This window comes from Sebastes umbrosus, chromosome 21 (genome assembly GCF_015220745.1).
Source record: "Sebastes umbrosus isolate fSebUmb1 chromosome 21, fSebUmb1.pri, whole genome shotgun sequence".
Classification (NCBI taxonomy): domain Eukaryota; kingdom Metazoa; phylum Chordata; class Actinopteri; order Perciformes; family Sebastidae; genus Sebastes; species Sebastes umbrosus.
In genome coordinates, this window is record NC_051289.1 from 16,962,824 (window position 1) to 16,982,620 (window position 19,797).

At 41.8% G+C, this 19,797-nt stretch overlaps 2 protein-coding genes across 3 annotated transcripts in view; one reads left to right on the plus strand and one right to left on the minus strand.

Moving 5' to 3' along the window:
* On the plus strand, window positions 1-3,237 carry si:ch211-196f5.2 (uncharacterized protein LOC556372 homolog). Its single transcript, XM_037757503.1, has 4 exons — window positions 1-452; window positions 539-638; window positions 737-866; window positions 2,251-3,237. The coding sequence occupies exons 1-4, from the start codon at window positions 358-360 to the stop codon at window positions 2,346-2,348; spliced, it is 423 nt and encodes a 140-aa protein (XP_037613431.1). The 5' UTR covers window positions 1-357; the 3' UTR covers window positions 2,349-3,237.
* Window positions 2,646-19,797, minus strand: part of ipo4 (importin 4) — a 24,033-nt gene continuing 6,881 nt past the window's right edge. Inside the window, exons 1-30 of one of the 2 annotated variants that reach the window (XM_037757451.1) lie at window positions 17,413-17,816; window positions 15,921-16,007; window positions 15,319-15,398; window positions 15,161-15,202; window positions 14,838-14,967; window positions 14,447-14,626; window positions 13,500-13,565; window positions 13,289-13,390; window positions 13,048-13,131; window positions 12,440-12,595; window positions 12,246-12,299; window positions 12,046-12,155; window positions 11,764-11,872; window positions 11,278-11,407; window positions 10,804-10,917; window positions 10,258-10,371; window positions 9,908-10,031; window positions 9,377-9,488; window positions 9,146-9,276; window positions 8,990-9,067; window positions 8,655-8,712; window positions 7,519-7,624; window positions 7,040-7,233; window positions 6,840-6,887; window positions 6,363-6,488; window positions 5,259-5,485; window positions 5,008-5,140; window positions 4,773-4,877; window positions 3,754-3,823; window positions 2,646-3,447 (exon numbers count right to left, since the gene is read on the minus strand). In XM_037757451.1, coding sequence (XP_037613379.1) covers window positions 3,317-3,447; window positions 3,754-3,823; window positions 4,773-4,877; window positions 5,008-5,140; window positions 5,259-5,485; window positions 6,363-6,488; window positions 6,840-6,887; window positions 7,040-7,233; window positions 7,519-7,624; window positions 8,655-8,712; window positions 8,990-9,067; window positions 9,146-9,276; window positions 9,377-9,488; window positions 9,908-10,031; window positions 10,258-10,371; window positions 10,804-10,917; window positions 11,278-11,407; window positions 11,764-11,872; window positions 12,046-12,155; window positions 12,246-12,299; window positions 12,440-12,595; window positions 13,048-13,131; window positions 13,289-13,390; window positions 13,500-13,565; window positions 14,447-14,626; window positions 14,838-14,967; window positions 15,161-15,202; window positions 15,319-15,398; window positions 15,921-16,007; window positions 17,413-17,478 — 3,267 coding nt within the window. In that variant the 5' untranslated portion in view covers window positions 17,479-17,816 and the 3' untranslated portion in view covers window positions 2,646-3,316. Of the gene's footprint in view, window positions 3,448-3,753; window positions 3,824-4,772; window positions 4,878-5,007; window positions 5,141-5,258; window positions 5,486-6,362; window positions 6,489-6,839; window positions 6,888-7,039; window positions 7,234-7,518; window positions 7,625-8,654; window positions 8,713-8,989; window positions 9,068-9,145; window positions 9,277-9,376; window positions 9,489-9,907; window positions 10,032-10,257; window positions 10,372-10,803; window positions 10,918-11,277; window positions 11,408-11,763; window positions 11,873-12,045; window positions 12,156-12,245; window positions 12,300-12,439; window positions 12,596-13,047; window positions 13,132-13,288; window positions 13,391-13,499; window positions 13,566-14,446; window positions 14,627-14,837; window positions 14,968-15,160; window positions 15,203-15,318; window positions 15,399-15,920; window positions 16,008-17,412; window positions 17,817-19,797 lie in introns of those variants that run through there. The other variant, XM_037757452.1, reaches the window with a different exon arrangement.

Here is a 19,797-nt window from a genome sequence, read left to right on the forward strand (position 1 = left end):
GGGAAGTCTGAATGCATTAGACACACTCACACTTTCCAGAGGCTTTCATCATCAGAAGAGGCTCTCTGAGAGCTCTGAATCACCAGCCCCAGAGAGGAAAGACCAGCCAGTTTGTGCAACATCAGTCACAGAGATAAAGCGCAGATCACACAACCCAAGGGCGAAGGGATACATCCCATTCTTTTTGTTTGAGATAACGATCAGAAAAAAGTCAAGCTGGCAGGAGACGAGATAAAAAGCTTGTTGGAGGAGGGAGAGGCCGATGAGGAGCAGGCCAACGGAGGACCAGCAGGAGGCAGGGAGTCCCGCGGCCCACTTGGCACGATAGTGCGCGTTGAACTGGAGTGGGAGATCCCCATGTCGGTGACGCTGCCCATCCAAGTGCAGCCCGACCCGGCACACCAGCCGTTCCCATTCCTGGACACGACGCTGGCCGACCTCGGCATCCAAGAGTGAGTCTGTTGCTGCTCCCAGTGTGCTTTAAAGAAGCTATTTCATGTAGATTTACTAACATGTTGTGTTGTGTGTGTGTGTCCAGGTCAGAGGTGAAGGAGAGGACGGTGTGGGTCGACACCAAGAAGACTCAGGTTAAGAACAAGGCAGGGAAGCTGAAGGAGAAAGAGATCACCATCCTCGAGGTATGACGGATGACTTGTCTTGATGTAAATGGAGGTAAACAAAAAGGATGTCTGAGGCAGGAGAGTGATATAACAATGATTTGGTTTTCCTCTTGTAGGTGAGAGTGAAAGCCCAGAAGCCTGGAGACAAACAGCTCCAGGAAATCCTTTACAGCACCGAGGCGCACACCGACCGCTCCTTCTGTCGCACGGGAATGAACATCCTGCCCTGGAAACACAGATCCACAGGTCTGGAAGCAGTTTAAATCAATGTTCAATGCATCTTATGTTGCTGTTACTGTCAGCTCTCTGGGTTAAAATCTTTCTTATTATCTGTAGCTAGATTTCCACCAAATGTCCCTGGGACTTTTAGAACCTGGAACTACTTTGCAAGGAACTAAAAGGTTCCTTCAGCACGTCCTGGAAGCAGTTTAAATCAATGTTCAATGCATCTTATGTTGCTGTTACTGTCAGCTCTCGGGGTTAAAATCGTTCTCATTATCTGTAGCTAGATTTCCACCAAAGGATCCTGGGACTTTCAGACCCTGGAACTTCTTTTTAAGGAACTAAAAGGTTCCTTCAGCACGTCCTGGAAGCAGTTTAAATCAATGTTCAATGCATCTTATGTTGCTGTTACTGTCAGCTCTCGGGGTTAAAATCATTCTTATTATCTGTAGCTAGATTTCCACCAAAAGTCCCTGGGATTTTTAGACCCTGGAACTACTTTTCAAAGAACTAAAAGGTTCCTTCAGCTGTTTCACTGTTGTCTGCGTTTCCACCGCGGTCTAAATACCTGAGAAGATTAGGCAAATTACTCCACTGACGTATGAAAAAGCAACATAAGGTGGGACGAGGGCTGTAGGTGGTCACGGCGGTAAACACTCTGCAGTCTGCAGTTCAGTGTGGCCGCCCGTTTCATCTTAAAAAACAAGCTGAAAAAAATAAACGTTTTTGTATCACTGCCATGATATTTACTGCTGCATGTTATTTACTGCTTCACATTGGACGACCAGGAGCTTTTTCTCGGAAGCAAAACGTCAACAATGGAACTTCATTTAGACCCCGGTCCCTGCTGTTCAAATGCAAGGAGTTCCTCAAAAGGTTCCTAGCTCAGTTCCTGCGGTGGAAAAGGGGCTTGTGTTGGCTCATCTAATAATGGAGGATTTATTTCTGTTTGTGTGCACAATCATGTGACCTGAAAAGTCACTCAGACGTGCCACAGGCTGCAGCGACCTCTCAGATAACGGGTGACCTGTCAGACTGATGTAGATCACAGCAGTGTGCCACAGCCTCAGGTACTGAAATGAGATCATGGTAAACATTGCATCAGAGTCCGGATAGAGCCTAGGACTTCAACGCCATTGGAATTTGTGAAAATTTGTTCGACTTAATAATAGAATGACTTCCGTACGGAAAAGGCTGGTTGTTGTGTGACAGCTAAAGATTATACCTGATGCCAACAACAGTATAAAAACAGACAACCTGCAAAGACACTAGTAATAATCATAGACTTGATTGTATCTTGCCGTTACAAATGTGTGGTATTTATCCCTCTCATCATTAGCACATAAATATATCTATGAGGTTTAAGTGGCACATGCATTAAAAAAAGAAACCTCTGTGTGTTTGTCAGAGGAGAACGGACTGACACCGGTGGAGATGACCATGGCGTTGGACATGGCAAAACAGCAGCCTAACTTTACCGAGGACCAGGGACAACGGGAGATCTGAGGAGCAACAAAGAGCCACCATCATCCAAAACAAGAGTGTAATTTAATGTGAATCAACAAGCTAGCCATTTATGCTAACGTAAATGTTCAACTAGTCCACGGCAAAGCACTTTTTTTAAACTCTATTTAGATTCTAAGATGCTAAGTTTGCACTTATTCAGAGGATTCAAAGTGTCTTCAGTTTCTCTTTCTACTATACAGTGAGGCGAGGTTGAATGGCTTGACATTTAACTGCACGGAGAAACTTTGCCAGCTTTGTAGCATTTGTAAAAAAGCTCTTGCACTTGTCAGATATGTGTACTGCTGAATAGTTTTTAATATGCTGAGCAGAAATAGCACCAACAGAGATGGACAGAAGCATTAACAGAGTGTGTTGAGGGTAAAGTAAGTGGGCCTATTAGCTCAGTATGTCCAGTTAGTCTGTGACCTCTGGGGGTTCTCACTATTTCTGCCAGAGTTCACACAACACACAGCTGCAGGGTCAGCCCATTAGAGAAAAAGCCCTTTGTAAGCAGCAGATAGATCTCTGAGTTAAGGCCACGCCGGGAGAGAACGCATAGCAATCAAAAGTTTAAAGTCCACTGACTTACACTGGGAGATTTGAACAAAAAATACATTTATCAGGAGATCAAATTCATTGCTTCACACTCAGAGAGCAAAGCCAGAAGTTTGTCCAAACAGTGGCAGATGGAGACAGTAGCACTTTACAGGAAGAACAGGGAAACAAAACACAACACAGGATGGTTAAACCGGAACTCTTAAAATAATCAACATAGCATAAGTAAATAAATTAAAAGTTAATACTCAAGGGGCAAAACTGCCGAATGTGATAATAACTAGTAGAATGGTTGAAGTGCTGTATTTAGATCATTTTTTTTTGGGAAACAACTGTCACATTTTCCACCTACAGTATAAAAATTCATTGTTTCGGCTGGCTTTCACACACAAGAGTGGAAGGGTGCGTGCCGGCTACGAGGCAGCGATGGCCGCACTGAGTTTGGCCTGCTGTTCTCCAGGAAGTGAGGTCACAGCTGCTTGGAAGTCTGCAGAGTGGTGCTGGGCAAATTCCTTCATCAGCAAGGCCGAAGTGTGCTGGGTTTCTGTAGAAGGAGAGACAAAATTAGAGTTTAGGGATGAGAGAAAAACACTGAAGACAGATTACAGTACTGAAACAGCAATATTACAACAGATAAGAGTACTGTGCAGTGACTGACTGAGGAGGCTCAATGAGGGGAAAGGAGTATGTCAGCTGTTCTATATTTTCTCTTTGTTTTTTCAATAGCTTTAGATGCACAAATAGCTTGAACACTGCACAGTTTAGTTTCAGTTTAAATTGGTGCCTTTTTCAGGGCAATTTAAGAAAACAAGCCACAGAAAACGCTGCCTTTTGCAAAAGAAATCTTCACCTTTTTCAACGCTCTTGTTGCCAAGGACGTCACTGGAAGCAGCAACTATGGGTTTCATTACCTTCACAACCTGAAAGGGGGGAGGGGAGAGAGATTAAAATTCACACAATGTCTGCTATGAAACCACAACTTTCAGGATTATCATGGAAGCATGTGATGTTTGTTAAAACTGATTGTTCGGAATCAAATGTGTGCCTCCTGTTGTCATCTCTATGTTTGTCTAAATTCTTTAGGACTGTTCGATCTAGAGAGTTGAAATATGCTGTAAGCATGCATAATGTGTTGCAGTAATACCGTATAAAACATAACAAAATGTAATAAAAACTTATTGAAAGACTGGCCTCAGAGTGGTTCATTTAAAGACAATGTTGGGGTCATTTTAAACATTTGAAGCTGCTCCAGCATCAATAATGTAGAATCATCACTTTCTGCTTGTGTTTGTCACTAACGTCTTTGTTTTACTAAGAAAATCTCAAAGTCACGATCATAGACTGTATATAAAGATAGACGACGGCCGCAGCTTGTCAGCGAGAGAGAATCACGGCTGCCAATCATGAAGTATAACCCCCTTTTATAGCCTCAAATAACTAAAACCAAACTTATCAGAAAAATTAATACTTGAACATACATCAGCGTGATAAGAACTACTTCAAATGACAGAAAACATCTTGGGGAAGAATTTATTTGGCGTGTACTTTCACTTTGTAGTTTGGCCCATGTCCCATCCGCTAACATGGAGAAGGCGGACTTTATGACCTCGCCACCAGGGGGCGATCAAGATGTTTTGGCTTCACCTTTGTGGAGCCGTCATGTCGTCCACACAGTCGGTGTATGGACGACAGTATAGTGTTCGGAGAGATAGGAAACATATTCTCCTAGACCACAAATGGACAGACCGTAGTTTTTGAAAGTATAACTACTAGTGTTGTAGCTAGCTTGGACAGAGGAGTGGAGACAGATACATATTCTTTCTTCTATCATACTCCTTCTACCAGGTGTAAATTGTGTTTGTACTGTACCAGAGCAGGACTGTGTTCGTAGAGCATAGCCAGGCAGCTGAACACCGTCTTGTTCTCCTCCAAGTCCTCTTTGAGGGGAAGACGAGCCACCAGAGCTGGAACAACCTGTTAGAGAGCACACCATGTATGTTGTTATTCCAGTTTGTAGTGAATTTCCTGTTTGTAAAAATGTATAGGATTACTTGTGGTGGCTGAAATACTATCTTGTCAGGAGAGGTGCAAGTTGTAAATATACCTGCTCAAGCGGGACAGCATCCACATTGCTCATGATCATCCTGCAGAGGGCAGCGCACAGGTTGTCAATCACCCTGAGGTCTGACTCTTTAGTCAGCATGTTGGAAAACACAGACAGCATCATGGGATAGTCTCTGGAACACGCCTCACTAAGGAACAACTGCATGGAATGGTTTGTTTTTCTTCTAAATTACGCATTAATACACAACACTCATCCACACTCGCAGAAACACACACAAGAAAGAAGGATACGTTACACCGATGGGTCCAGCTGCCTGGGCCAGACATCCCAGTCCGAACACGCTGTTGTTGCGAACCTCAGCATCAGCGTCCCTCACTCCAGATACCAGCACGGGAAGCAAACGCTTGGAAAGTCTGCCCGCCACTCCTTGGCCCCCGGACACGCTCACGAGGGCCTGCAGGATTTCTCCGATCGTACCCACAGAGAAGGACCGTTCTGCCACCGTGCATGTGGATTTCTTTTGAGGGAGGAAGACAATGAATTAGAGAAATGCTGACCAGAAAAGGACACATTAATTGCATTACTTTGTGGCAATACACCATGGCTATATAGTAAAGGGCGGGTCCATCTGCGTTTTGTTATTTACACTCCAGCATTCTGCAAGGTAAAATTACTGCTTTTGTGAAGGTAGTTTGGTTACTTTGAAGAGAGCGATATAACGACTTCAGCTCCCCGTCGGAAAGTGCTGTCTGACAGCGAGGTAAAGCGGTTGTGGACGGTAGCAGCAGAAAAACGTATTTTAGCCGCTTAAAAAAATCGATATCAGTTTAAGTGTTCGCTATATTAGAATATTTTCACCGCTTTACCTTGCCATCAGACAGCTCTTTCCGACGGGGGATTGAAGCCTAGGCCAGACTCCATTCACAAAAGCAGTCATTTTACATCTCAGAACTAATGTGGCGTCCACACAGCAGTACAGTGCTTAGATTTCGTGCCGGCGCTCCTGTCTGCTTCTTCGAACTGGGAGCATGCCGCACGCCATCTAAGTTACTGTATGTGACGTTAATACACTGATTATAAGGACGTGGGGAAAAGTTTTTATAAGGGCTTGGGAAAATAGTATTTTGACACTAAAACAACATACTTTGACCAAAATTTGTGTTAAAAAATGTTCAGATTTGAATACACAAAGAACATCACTGGGGAAGATACAGAATGATGTACAAACCTCAAAAAACTCAATAATAATGTACCCGCCCATTAAAGGCTCAGGAGTGTACCACATATAGCATTATAACATTGTGATCCTACCCCCGGTCCTAACTAGTGACTTCATAAAACTACAGTATCCTTGCAGTAGTCAATAAGAAGGAGCGTTATAGGTCCAAACTCACAGCTTTGCCCATGAGGAGAGGCAGCAGGTCGTTGAGGAAAGGGGCGAAGCTGTCTGCAGGCACAGAAGAGGCCAGCAGAGGGATTCCCTCCCCGGCAAATTCCTGGAGCATGCCATCATACTCCGCCTGAACCAGAAAGCACATCAACGAAAAGCACAGTGAGTGAATGGACAGTGATGCAAGGACAAGGACTTTTGGAAATAATGGGTAAAAAAGCAGAAATGGCACGATGTGATGTGATGTGATGTGAGGGCATACACTTTAACATGGATGGCCGCAGGAGAAATTGAAACTCTTGTATTAACAGCGATATGTTCTATCCATTCACCTTCATAGGAATAAATGTTGCATCCACAATAATTTCAATTCATATTCATCAGTATATACAAAGAATTTTTATTTAGAAATGTGCTCTAATGTTGTGACACTTTAATGTCCATGATTATGACTTTGATATGCAGCAAGAAGACAGCCAACCTGTTCTTCATCATCAGCTTCATCACCACCACTGTCCTGACAAACGGTCTGAACAGAGAGAAAAGAGACAAAAAAAGATGGTGGAGGTTTACTACATTACTTTCACCTGGCAAATATAATTAACGTGTAATTATATTAGTGACCTTGGCTTTAACAAATAAAGCCATCTCCCCGTGCTCCCCAGTCTTCCGTCTTCTCACCTTTTTCTTGAGCACATCACGGATGACATAGCTGATCTCCTTGAGGCGTAAAGGGTTTTTGAAAGCCTCCTCCTTGCAGGACTTCATAACACTATTCATGGTCTCCAATATTCCCATCACAACCTGGCGCTCAGTCTCTGTTCGCACCGTTTCCACAAAGCAAGGAAGCACCACATCCATCAACTTCAGTAAGGCTGGGGGAGGGATACAAGAAGTACGGGAATAGGGAGGAAATTAGCTACAGGAAACTGCATTGATACCTGTTTGACACTTAAAAAACTAAGTTAGCTGGCCTCTACCTTACGGTTTGGAATGGAATATAATCTTACAGTCTACTGTGTGCCTAGAGACAACTTATATTTTCTCCCTTTATGTTGTTCATTAATAATCCCCACGGAAGCAGAAAGCAACACTGCCCATTTCTGCATTTCCTGAAAATAAACACAGTAGCGTAGAGTTCCTGAGAAGAGAGGCTTTACCCTGGTGGTTGGCCTCAGTGGGATTCTCCTTCCACACTAGATGCTGAGCCATACAAAACTGGCCCATGGCTCCAAACGCTGCCCTGCGAACGTCCTCATGGGGAAACTAGGGAGGGAGGATACAAAAAAGCATCAAATTACAGCACCATGGGTTGGTAGTGTAGAATAGAGTAGACAAGCACCCCCCAACACACACATAATGACACATTTATGGGGTGAGTAGAAAGCCCAAGCACATGCAATTCAGAAGTGTTGTAAAATAAGACACCAATTGCCTGCTATGACCAGGGAAACTAATCTAAAGTTGACGCTGACTTAGAGATTCACAGAAAATGGCAAGTAATTGTACTGGAAACCTTTTAAAGCTGACTTAAGGTCTTTTCAGACGGGGGGGCGACACTCCACCTGCGTATTAGCTTGGATCCGCGGGGTCTGACCGCGTCCTCATGTGAATAGACGGACATACAAGCGTTCTGCGAGTAAATGCCAGGTGCTATGCATGGCAACCATAGAAACGGCCTCTGTGCACTACTGTATGTATGCCTGCTGGTACAACTGTATGGTGTATTATATATCCCTAATCAAAGCTTAATTTGTTGACACGTGGCAATCCTAGTCTTTGATGCCAACCACTTACTGTTACTATTGATAGCTAAAGTTGGCTAAATTAGCACTGTCTTTAAAAATATACCTAACGTTGCCAGATAGTCTTGCGCCGATGCTCTGCCATGCGAAAGCCCTTATAACAGTTATATATTTCAGGGAACCCACAAACGGCAAGGATCCAAACCAATTCAACTCTGGGAGAGGGCAGGCGTGTGCGTGAGACGAGCAGGCCGCGACAGTTTCATGGGGTTGCACCCGCTTGTTGCTCCACCTGTCGGATCGCCTCCCTACCTGCCCGCTCGCCTCTCATGGAAAATTAATTGCTAGGTGCATCAATCGCTCCCTGTCTGAGAAGACCTTTAAGATAATGACTCGCATTATCAATCTTCAGACGCTTCCGTTTATAACCAGACACAAACCCGCGGAGACACAATGTATGCCATGCACAAACACAGACCACAAAGTGCCCTTCACAGCACATTAGACAGAGTAGGATGATGAGGGCCGATCAGCCAGCCAGAGTGACTTACATCTCTCATCTCGTAAACTTGCTGGAAGCTGGACTCCAGGAAGGGCTGGAAGGCAGCACTGTCAGGGGAAACCACAGCAACACCAGGTAAAACATACACATGTATGCATGCAAGACATAAATTCATAAGTATAGCAAGCTTTTTAGGAACATATCTGACAAAATTAGATGGAAAAGAAATTAAAAACTTCATCAACACTACCTACAAAATAACTGCACACATATTACTCCGAGTTGTAATACAGTTTCTGAGAATAGCCAGACGAGAAAAGAAATGAAAGAAGCGTCTTATAAATGCTAAGATTAGATTCCCTTTACAGTAAATATTTATGTTACCCAGTGCTGAAGGCAATCTCTCCCAGTGCATCGCAGGCATCCTCCTTCTCATCGATGTAGGCATTTTCCACACTGAACCTGAGAGATGGATAGACAGAGTGAGCGTAGTCTTTTGCTCAGGGGTAGTAAATAAACATGCATATGTGTGACCCCTACCCTGCAACATCATCGATATCAGTCTCAGGCTCATCTTCCAGAAAATCCTCCCCAACTTTTCCTTCTTCTTCCTTGTCGTCATCGTCGTCATCATCCAGCAGGACAAATGTCTTGTCCTCCTCAACGTGTGCCTAAAGAGAGGACGGAGGAGGATGAAAAGTGAAATGCTGCATTGTTATTTATATTATAAATAGCCCGTAGGTTTCAGAGTGTTGTTTGTGTGCTTTATACCGTAATGCCTTCGTTGGACTTGAGGGCGAGCAGCATGACTGTTGTAATGGCAGTGAGGTGAGGAGTCAGGCACTCCGGGCTGACTGTGGATACAGAAGAGTATAGACTGTACCTGAAGGGGGGGGGGGGAGCACAGAGAAAAGTAGAGGTTACAGGGTTTATGCTATTATATACTATCATTATTTTTGACGGTGCGTAGACAATCCGCTAGAGAGAACCGCGTAAGGGAGATTTGAGATAGAAGACAGCATGAAGTAACTGAACCTGCTACTTTCTGGCTACAGAATGTGTCTGAGACCATTTCCCTTGGTATCCTACTTAAATTGACAATACACATTGTTGAAATGATATGGAAATGTCCTTTGTTGATTTTATTTGATAGACGTAGAGGAAGAGGAAATTTTAGTAACTAGACCTCTTTAAATTTTAATTGAACACCCCTGCTTTAAACTAACAGACTGTGTGTGTGGACTGGTCCATTGAGTGGAGACAAAAAAAACCCAACTAATTCACACACACAAAGTTACATACGTGCAGCGTCTCAAGTCAGGGTCGTCAATGGTGTCAGTGAGGTTGAGGCCCAGCTGAATACACTCTGCAGCAAGAGGACTGAAGACATCTTTGCCGATGGTACGGGCCAGCACAGAGAGAGTATCTAACAGCATCAACAAAAGATAGATGAACATTCATTCACGCTGTTGAGTTTGGTGTTAAGTGAGATGCATGATTGTTGCCGTAACAGAGTAAAACAAAAACTACATTATCACAGGATGTATGTATAACAAGATGTCACCAGGGATAAGTGAGATTTTGTTTTTGTTCTAAATATACCAACATCACAACTTCTTCCTTTTCTTTTCAAACCTCTGTGGTTTACCTACCCAAGGACTGAGTTTGCAGAGGCCTCATTTCCTCTGTGGTGGTAGTCAGGAAGCCCTTCAGGCTTTCAATAACTGGAGGGAAGTAGGGAACCAGCAGCTCCTTGGCAGCATTGGCTGATAAGACAGAGATTCACAATGGGGCTTGGGTCACTTCACTTTGATCCAAGAAGTAACAACATTTTTTGCAAGTTGTGTCATAGTGGACGAAATGTTTGCAGGTTAGCATTACACCAACATCCCTACTTGATGGTTTTATAGTAGCACCTCTTCAGCCAGAAGTGATCTGGCGTCTTGTTTAGCTAACCTGCTTTCTCTCTCAGCACATCAGATATACATCCCTAAGCTAATAATAATCTATAGACCTGCAAACTGATGCTCAAAGTTGTTATTATGACAATCTTCTTGAGCGTTTTTTAGTGTTTGAATCTGGAAGAAGATGGAACACTGCCAAAGTGAGATATAAGGTGTTAATCTTAACCTTTAGCTTGTATAGTAAGCCAGAAATATTGCATGATTGCATCTGATGAATCTTTGACAGCTTCTTACCAATGGCACCTATGGCAGACACAGCAAGCTCTTTTATCTTGAGGCTTTCAGCGTTGTTAAGTGCAGACAACATTGTCTCCATCAGGGTGGGCAGGTAGGGCTCAATATCTGCTCCTGTTTAGTGAAAAGAAAGAGGAGGTAAAGCTCGTAAGATCCTGTTGAGGATGACAAAAGCTTTGGCTAAATCATGGATAATAATAGAATTACATCTTGTTAAAAGTATGATGGGCCCTTTTAAATACCAAATCAGTTGAATAACTTGTATAAAACAGTTTTAAAAAAAAGAATTTGATCATTTTATGTAGTTTATTAATTCAGGTTTTTTTTACTGGTTCATTGTTCGTTTTTTTTCTATTTTTCTAAATGAATGCCAGGAATGTTAATGTCTGTTGAAATTTCATGTTTCCTCTTGCAGTGGCCAAAGTGTGCAGGTTCTACTGTGTCAGTCATTGTATGAAATTTTTTTCAGCTTACCTAAGTTCTCCATAAAGTTCTCTAAGGCATAAAAGGCCTTAGTGACATGGCCGACCTTGGCCTGGTTCAAGGATGAAAGGTAGCCCAGCAGCAAAGGCATCAACTCTGCACAGTACTTGCTCACTTCAGGCTGGGAAGAATGGGCGGAAAACAAGGTTTACCATAATAATACAAATTATTGTATTCTGTAAAACTATAGATATACAGGTGCACTTATACTATACTAAGCAAGCAGCACTCTGTATCATAGTAAGTCAATGCCAAAAGATGAGATTTTTTTTGTCATTTGTATCCACTCCTACATACACAATCTCAAATCTGAATTGCAAACATTCAACTGTTTCAAAATATTCAAATATTCACAAATAATAATATCTACATAAACACTTTTCATTAAAAGTATAATCTCAAAAAATCTTAAAAGCACAGTATTCAAGTGTAAGCAAAAATGTAAGTACCACTGTACATGTTGCTGTGTTGACTCACCTGTAAATGTTCAGAGAACTGTCCCAGCGCAAAGAGGCTGGCACTGCGCACCACCTGATTACTGTCAGAGAGACTCTGGCACACTGTCTGCAGCACTGATGCCAGCAGCCTAACACAGACACAGACAATAACGTGAATAGACTCAAATCCTGGTGACTGTTATTAGTCAGCCAAGAGACCACCGTTCACAAAGAATATGGATGTGCTGTCATGAAAAACAAACACATTTTTAAAAAAGCAAAAAAGTATATGGGGAACTTTCCCCGTGTCAACTGGACATACTTGGTGCGTATGTGGTCAGCACATCCTTCAGCCAGCACAGCAAGACACATGAGACCCCCCTTCCTCTCATAGGGGTTTTCACTGGCAAGGCAGGTCTGGGTGAGAGGCATCTAAAACACAAGACATAATGTAATACATTGTCAAGTTCACCTTAACATAACATATCTGATATTGTTCACGTCAATATCCAGATGACTTACCACTTGCTGAAACAGTTTCTCTGGGGGCATATGGAGTGCCATAGTGTCAATAATCTGGAAATACGACAAAAACAATCCATCAAGATTCATCTTCCTTGCAACTCCACGTGGAATCTACTAAAGCTGTTGCAAAGTACATTTTCTTACACGACAGAAGAACACATTAAATATCAACACAGAGAACTTCTCCCTACCTGAGCAGCACAGTGTTTGGGATTGTCATTGTCTGTGCCATCTCCACTGTCATCCTCCTCGTCCTCTGGGTCCTGCTCCCCAGGTGGGGGAGTTGCAATCAGCACAGGGAAAATGGCCTGCAAGATGGGGCTCAGCAGCTTTTGCTTCAGCACCGTCTACAAAGTAGAGACAAATTATATGTTTTTTATTTTTTTATTTTGTCAAAATAATGTTACTAAGCCAAACACTTTGTTTCTGGTCAAGCTAGCTGACACTGCATGTAATTAGCCAGAAAAGTAGAAATCTTCTGTCTTTTGCTTGCAATAAAAAAAATCCTTTGCATTGAAATGTCTATATACAGTAACATAAATAACTGTGTAAAGGTCTGCTACAACTATCTGTGCATATCAAATTTTACCTTTGTTAACTGTCCATGAAAAATTAAGACAAGACTGAAGGACATCTGTCCAGTATCTCCTATGAAGAATAATAGATCCAGAAGGATTGAGGTACACCATGACAACAGATACTGTGGATACTTGTTGTCCTGTTCTTGATCCTTGTTACTTATTACAAACTGAAGGACAGTTATAGGTCATTTTTTATAGTAGCTGATGGATTGCTTTACCTTGCTCTTCAGCTTGATGAGGAAGGAAATGCAAGAGAGTGCTTTCACCCGCAAAGAGTCACTCAGTGTGGTATCACAGCCCACCTGACACAAACATTGATATTGAACATGTGTTATTATAATTCTCATATATGACCCTTCAAGCACTCTGAAAAACATAATTTTTCAGTTCTGAAATCAAAATGAAATTCAGAACACAACAGTGGGAAGTATAGACAGAATTCAGACATTCAGTTCCCACCTCCAAGCAGAAGCGGACGATGTCAGGAACATGAGGAACGAGGATGGACACCTCACTCTCCATGAGCTCATTAAACACCTCCATGGCCTCGCTGGCTTGGCACTGTACAGACAGAGATAAACCCAATAATTTAACAGGTCTGATTTATCCATACCCTTAAAAACACTTAACAGCAATACTTGTAAAATGTCTTCAACATATTACACTTTACCTGATCTGCCTTGATGAGGTGTTTCAGAGCGACAATCAGACTTGGGATGATGGAACGCATCTGGTGCTGTGAGGCAACAAAATGTCACTTCAGTCATTAAAAAAAATGTATAAATCTATCTCATCTGTAATGGTGTTTGTTTTTAATGGTGCATGTTTTTTTGTCTAAGTGACTAATGGGGACACCAACTTTTGAAATTGGTCCATAATTGAGGGAGAATGTTGTAGCTGCGAGTGAGCAGCATCAGTGTGACGTTACGTTCACTAAAAGTGCTTATTTTTGCCACTGACAGGCAAAGACTATTATTATAAGTGTCGGACAACATAATGGAAAGAACCCTACAGAAAAATAATTTCTTTCGCTTGATCCGGTCTGTTTGCTTTGTGTCCGAGTCCCGCTCAAGGAAAAGTCTCGTTGTAAAATCTGAATATCCGAATCCTCTGGCTCAAATAAATATCGAATTCAAAGGCCTCATCCACATTGTCTAAATCATCTAAATATTCAGCCATGACACTGAAAATCTTTTAGACAACATTAAGCTACGCTTTGTGTACTCCAACACAACAAACTCTGCCCGGCCAGCACTCGCGTTTCCACGATGGATGTATTCCACTATTCCATCGTTGTCTTCCGGCAACACGTCACCTCGCGATATTTCAGAACGAGACTTCTTAAGCGAGACTCTTTCCATAATGTCAAACAGTTATATTAACAATTAGAGCCTGTCATGGCAAAAACAAGCACTTTTGGTGGACGGTAGCACCATATTGCAGACTCCTTAGCAGCTGCCATCTACAGCGCTTGTCCCTATTAGTTAATTAGACACAAAAACATGGGAAAATAGGGTCCAGTTTGAAAAATACCAAAGTTACCCTTTAAATTGTCAATATCCTATTTGAAAACTGTTCCTGCCAAATGTCATGGTTGGAACTGTAACACTGCCTCACCATCTCTTCTGTGCCAGTGTATGCAGTTATGGCTGTGAGGGTGAGGATGCAGTAGTACAAGGCTGTTGGGTTGTCGTGGTCCTGCAGCACAGTACTAAACAGCTGTAGCAGCTGGCAGTAGTGAGGCTTGAAAGGCTCAGGATTGGAATCCATAACCTTATTCAGCAGCAGGAGGCCAACCTGTTAAGACAGAGGAGTGTTGATAATCCAAAGCTGTTATGTATGAAGATCATATAAAACAATATAACAGGAGATTTACTGACTTATTTAAAAAAAAAAACTCTAAACAAAGTCATAAAATGAAAAGATGTTCAGACATAATTTGAAGGTTCTACTGCAAAAATATAGTTAACTAATAAACTAAATCTAAATTCCTAGGTGTTCCATGTACCTGTCTGTCATGAGGATTGCTGCTCTTGGTGGCTTGATTGAGGAGCTGCAGCAGAGCAGGCCAGCGGTCAGGTGTCTCATGTTTAACCATCACTGCGCACAGCTGGGAGAGTGAGTGCTGCACTGTGTGCCTGCAAAATACAGATACATAGACATATACATAAGAGTCAAGGCTCATTCATACTTGACATTTCACATGTATATGGCTACATATGGCCATTCACACTTGATGTAACACTTTGTGTGTGTCAGGGTCATTTACAACACATAAAATCTGGTTTATTTAAGACTCAGTAAGTCATTATTGTACAAATGGAAGCTTACTCGATTTCCTGCATGAAGGCCCGCAACACCACCTCCTTAAGACTGCATGAATGAAGGCAAACATCACAATTACAACTCATTTTCAACTTCATTTCTACTACAACAACAACAACTGTTATGATGGTGTGACATTCTTCAGTGAAAAGAAACAAGCAAACCTCTCTCTGTCATTGGGGCTAATCTTCTTCCAGTGTTTCTTCACTCTCAACCTCAGCATCACTGCAGCTGACTGACGAACCTAAGAGGTAAAATCAGGAGGCGATTACAGGTAAATTACATAAATGAAAGCACACAGGAACACAGTCGTTCACAGTCTTTTTTAGGGGCAGTGGTGGCCTAAAGGTTAGAGAAGTGAGCTTGAGCCGGTTCAATCCCCTGGACCGGCAGGATAAATTGGGGTGGGGAAAGGGAAAAGCAGCGCTTGCCCCTCCCTCAATACCACCACTGAGGTGCCCTTGAGCAAGGCACTTAACCCCAAACCGCTCCAGTGGAGCTGCTCAGTGGCCAGCAGATCACACTGTGGTTGTACTGGGCAGCTTCCAGGTGTGAATGTGTAACTGTCTGAATGTGATCAGGGTGTTCCTGAAAAAGAGAGCATTGCTCTCAGTGAACCTCCCCCTGAATAAATAAAAGGTAAAAAGAATAAAAAATAAAAAAAACATACACACACTTATTCTGGAAATCATACTTATCCCATAGGATAAAACAATTGTCTCACTGCTTTCTTTCTCCCACTCACACACACACACACACACAATACCTGAGGGTCCTGGGAGCCACTCATGACAGCACACAGGGCTGGTATAATGGCTGGGTCTTTGAAAGCCTGTTTCAGCTGGACGGTGGCCTAAATTGGGACAAAAGAGGTCCCACCAAGTTAGACAGGCGGCCACAAATAACAGTTAGCTACATTACTTACTTACATTACTTTAAGAACTCTAAACACGCACTATCTGCAACCATCTTGGACTCTAACCAATGGCACACTTTACACTATACATCCTATATACCACTTTATAGACTGCACATATGTACATATTACATTTATTTATTGTACATACATTTATTTATTGACGGACTGTACACACTATGTTCACCCATTCCCTCTGTATCTTTTATATCTCTATTATTGTTTTTATCATTTTGTATACCTTTACCTCTCCTGTGTTTCACTGTTTGCTGATGTTGCTGCTTTGACACCTGAATTTCCCTCCAGGGATTAATAAAGGTTCATCTTATTTTATCTTATCTTATTACTGTAGAAATCACAGGGGCACCAATACATATATAGCAACATGCAGCCAAATAACTCCCTTGATTTTCCTCTTTTTTATAAGATAAGATATTCCTTTATTAGTCCCGCAGTGGGGAAGTTTGCAGTGTACAGCAGCAAAGGGGATAGTGCAAAAAAACAAGATGCATCATCTAACACAGTAAAAAAAAAAAAAAGAGCTAAACAAAGTGTAACAAAATATGAACCATTTAAATAGAAGGAAGTATAAAAATAGGAGCAGTATATACAGTATTGACAATAAACAGACTATTAACAAAATTGCACAAGTGAAAAATGATATTGAATGAATGAATGAATGAATGAATGAATGAATGAAATTCCACCTGAAAATATCAGGTTATTGTCAGTTTTTGGTGTGTAAGTGGTCTACTGGGAGCAGTGCTGGTTGTGGAGTCTGACAGCTGTATAGATATTAGGATTTGTATTTATATAGTACATGTAGCCTAAAGAAAGAATGAGATGCAAAATTTGGTTGGAATTAGATTAAGAATAAAGATTATACCTTTTATAGCATGCAGGTTATCTACCACAATATAAAAAAACATGCACAGTCTGTTAAAGTGTGCTTAAAGTATTGTTTTAAAACATGATACTAACTTGTCATAACAATGTTGTGTAAATGTTCTATCCTGTGTGTTCTTCATGTGAGACAAGTGAGAATGAATGAATGAATGAATGAAATGAAGTTAACAGACTAAATTAAATGACGTCAGAACAGTGGTGCTGAATAAAATGACCAACAGTTTGACAGACAGCTAGCCGTCCGTTACCAACGTTACCAGACTGTACGTTACCAACGTTACCAGACGGTACGTTACCACCGTTACCAGACGTTTAGCTAGCTAGCTTAATTTGGTAACCGTTAGTTTTCAAACCGATAACCGTTAGTTTGTCACTTAGCCGTTTGACTAATAAACTAATTAATGTTAACTTTAATAAAAAGTTATTAGTTAGTTACCTGCTTGATAACAGCATTGTCAGGCTGAGTCAGCTGTGAGAGGATTTTCTCAAGTTCTTCTGCCATTTCAGTAGCTTTCAGAGTTTACCAGCTTCAGATAGCCTGTTGATCGACCGTTAACCGTTAATGTGTCTAATATATAGTTGGTTACTGGGCAACGAGTTGTCCTGTCGAGGCGTGGTGTCCACCAAAATGTCCCAAAGTATGTTACAGCTGTCAGATATGTAAACAGAGCCTCCGTGGACAGGTCTAACCGAGTTTAACAGTGACAATTTGCGTTTTAAAAGAGTCGGATAGTTGTGAAGTTGTCGACACCGAGAAGACGAGTAGTGACGGATTCAAGCTCTGCAGCTGGGTCTGGACCGTTAGAGCTTCAACTGCCAGCACGCGGGGCAGAACCGGCCAGGAGTTCCATGTGAGTTCAGTTAAAGGGACCTACGTCATCAATCAGTGTGTATTCAGTCTGATGGAAACACACAGCGCCTCCAGCTGGAGAGGAGGGCATGGTGCAACTAATAAACCATAGGCAGCTGAGTTTGAGAAAAAGTACACATACAATAGACATACTGTTACCATAGACAAACAGACAAGTAAGACCCATCCATCCATCCATCTGCAACCGCTTATCCCGTTAGGGGTCGCGGGGGGGGGACTGGAGCCGATCCCAGCCGGCATTGGGCGAAGGCGGGGTACACCCTGGACAGGTCGCCAGTCCATCACAGGGCTGACACATAGAGACAGACAACCATTCACACTCACATTCACACCTATGGGCAATTTAGAGTCAACAATTAACCTAACCTGCATGTCTTTGGACTGTGGGAGGAAACCGGAGTACCCGGAGAAAACCCACGCTAACACGGGGAGAACATGCAAACTCCACACAGAAGGGCCCCAAGCCAGATTTGAACCTGCAACCCTCTAGCTGTGAGGCACCAGTGCTAACCACTGCACCACCGTGCAGCCTACAAGTAAGACCCATCAGACAAAAAAACAAAACACATCACAATTATTCATACATAACCCATTAAAAAATGACCATCTGTCCTCTGGATTTACATGTCTTTAGCAGCACAGTAATTATTATTCAGCAACAAGATGGACTGATGGACAAATATGAATTTTGAGGCACTTGTATACTACTGTACTTTAGTATTTTTTTTAATTTTTATTTGACCTTTATTTAACCAGGTAAAATCAATTGAGAACCAATTCTCATTTACAATGATGACCTGGCCAAGAGGCAGCAGCAAGAGTATAAAAACACAGTCCACACAAGCAACACAAACAGCACAGATACAGTACAGTATGACAAACATACAGCATGCCATGACAAGACATGAGAAAATGGCTAAAAACAGCATAGGTAGATTAATAAACACTATGTACAAAAAAAAAAGGCGGATTACTGGATGTTCTTTGTGTAAATGGAAGAGAGAGAGAAAAGTGAGGGCTGGTCAGCAAGTACAGCAGTCAACTATGAGTTGTTGCAGCTTTTGCTTGAACATGTTGAGAGAGGTGAGAGCTGTTAGTTTGAGCGTGTTTTGTAGTGAGTTCCAGTCATTTGCAGCGGCAAAATGAAAGGAATTATGACCAAAGACAGTATGGACTTTTGGAATGATGAGCCTGATGAAGTCACTGGATCTTAAATGGCAGTATTTTAATTGTATGCTACATTATACCCAGGGTCTGAAATTAACCTTTTTCCTCACCTGCCACTGTGGCAGGTCACTGAACATTTCTACTGGCCACTCGTTTTTTTTGTCTGCCACTTCTGAAATCTAGGTAGAACACTTTAAAACTGGCATGGTGCAACAAATCAGAATTTTGAGGCGCTTTGGTTTCGGTTTACAGGTCTTGATTCAAGATTCAAGATTCAAGATTCAAGCCCTTTATTGTCATTGTGTAGTACAATGAAATTAGATTGTGACAATCCCATAGGTACTAATGAAAAGATAATACAATAAAAAAGATATAGTGCAATATAAATATAAAAAATATATAAAATATAACACAATATAAAATATAAAAAATGTATGAGATGACAGTTTTGCCAGATTATTGCACAAAATGTCCATCAGATAATTATTGCAAAGTATCATAGAATTATTGCACAGAATGATCAGCATGTTATCCGTAACAGTATACTACTGTACTTTAGTATTTTGATTTTATGCTACATTATACCTCTACTCCACTACATTTAACCCCCTGAGACCTCGTGACTTTACTGTCTTTCAGAGGCTGTAGCAGGCTAAATTTTAGAGTGAAGGTCCCTATATCAGGAGATGGATAAATAACGCTCTACATTTTGGCGAGGAAAAGATTCAAGATTCACTTTATTGTCATTTCACTGAGTATTTGCATACAGAGAAGGAAACAAAA

Coding starts and splice junctions, on each gene's coding strand:
- si:ch211-196f5.2 (XM_037757503.1), top strand. CDS start 358: ATGTCGGTGACGCTGCCCATCCAAGTGCAGCCCGACCCGGCACACCAG. Junction 639..736: donor AAGAGATCACCATCCTCGAG/GTATGACGGATG, acceptor TTCCTCTTGTAG/GTGAGAGTGAAAGCCCAGAA. Junction 867..2,250: donor CTGGAAACACAGATCCACAG/GTCTGGAAGCAG, acceptor TGTGTTTGTCAG/AGGAGAACGGACTGACACCG.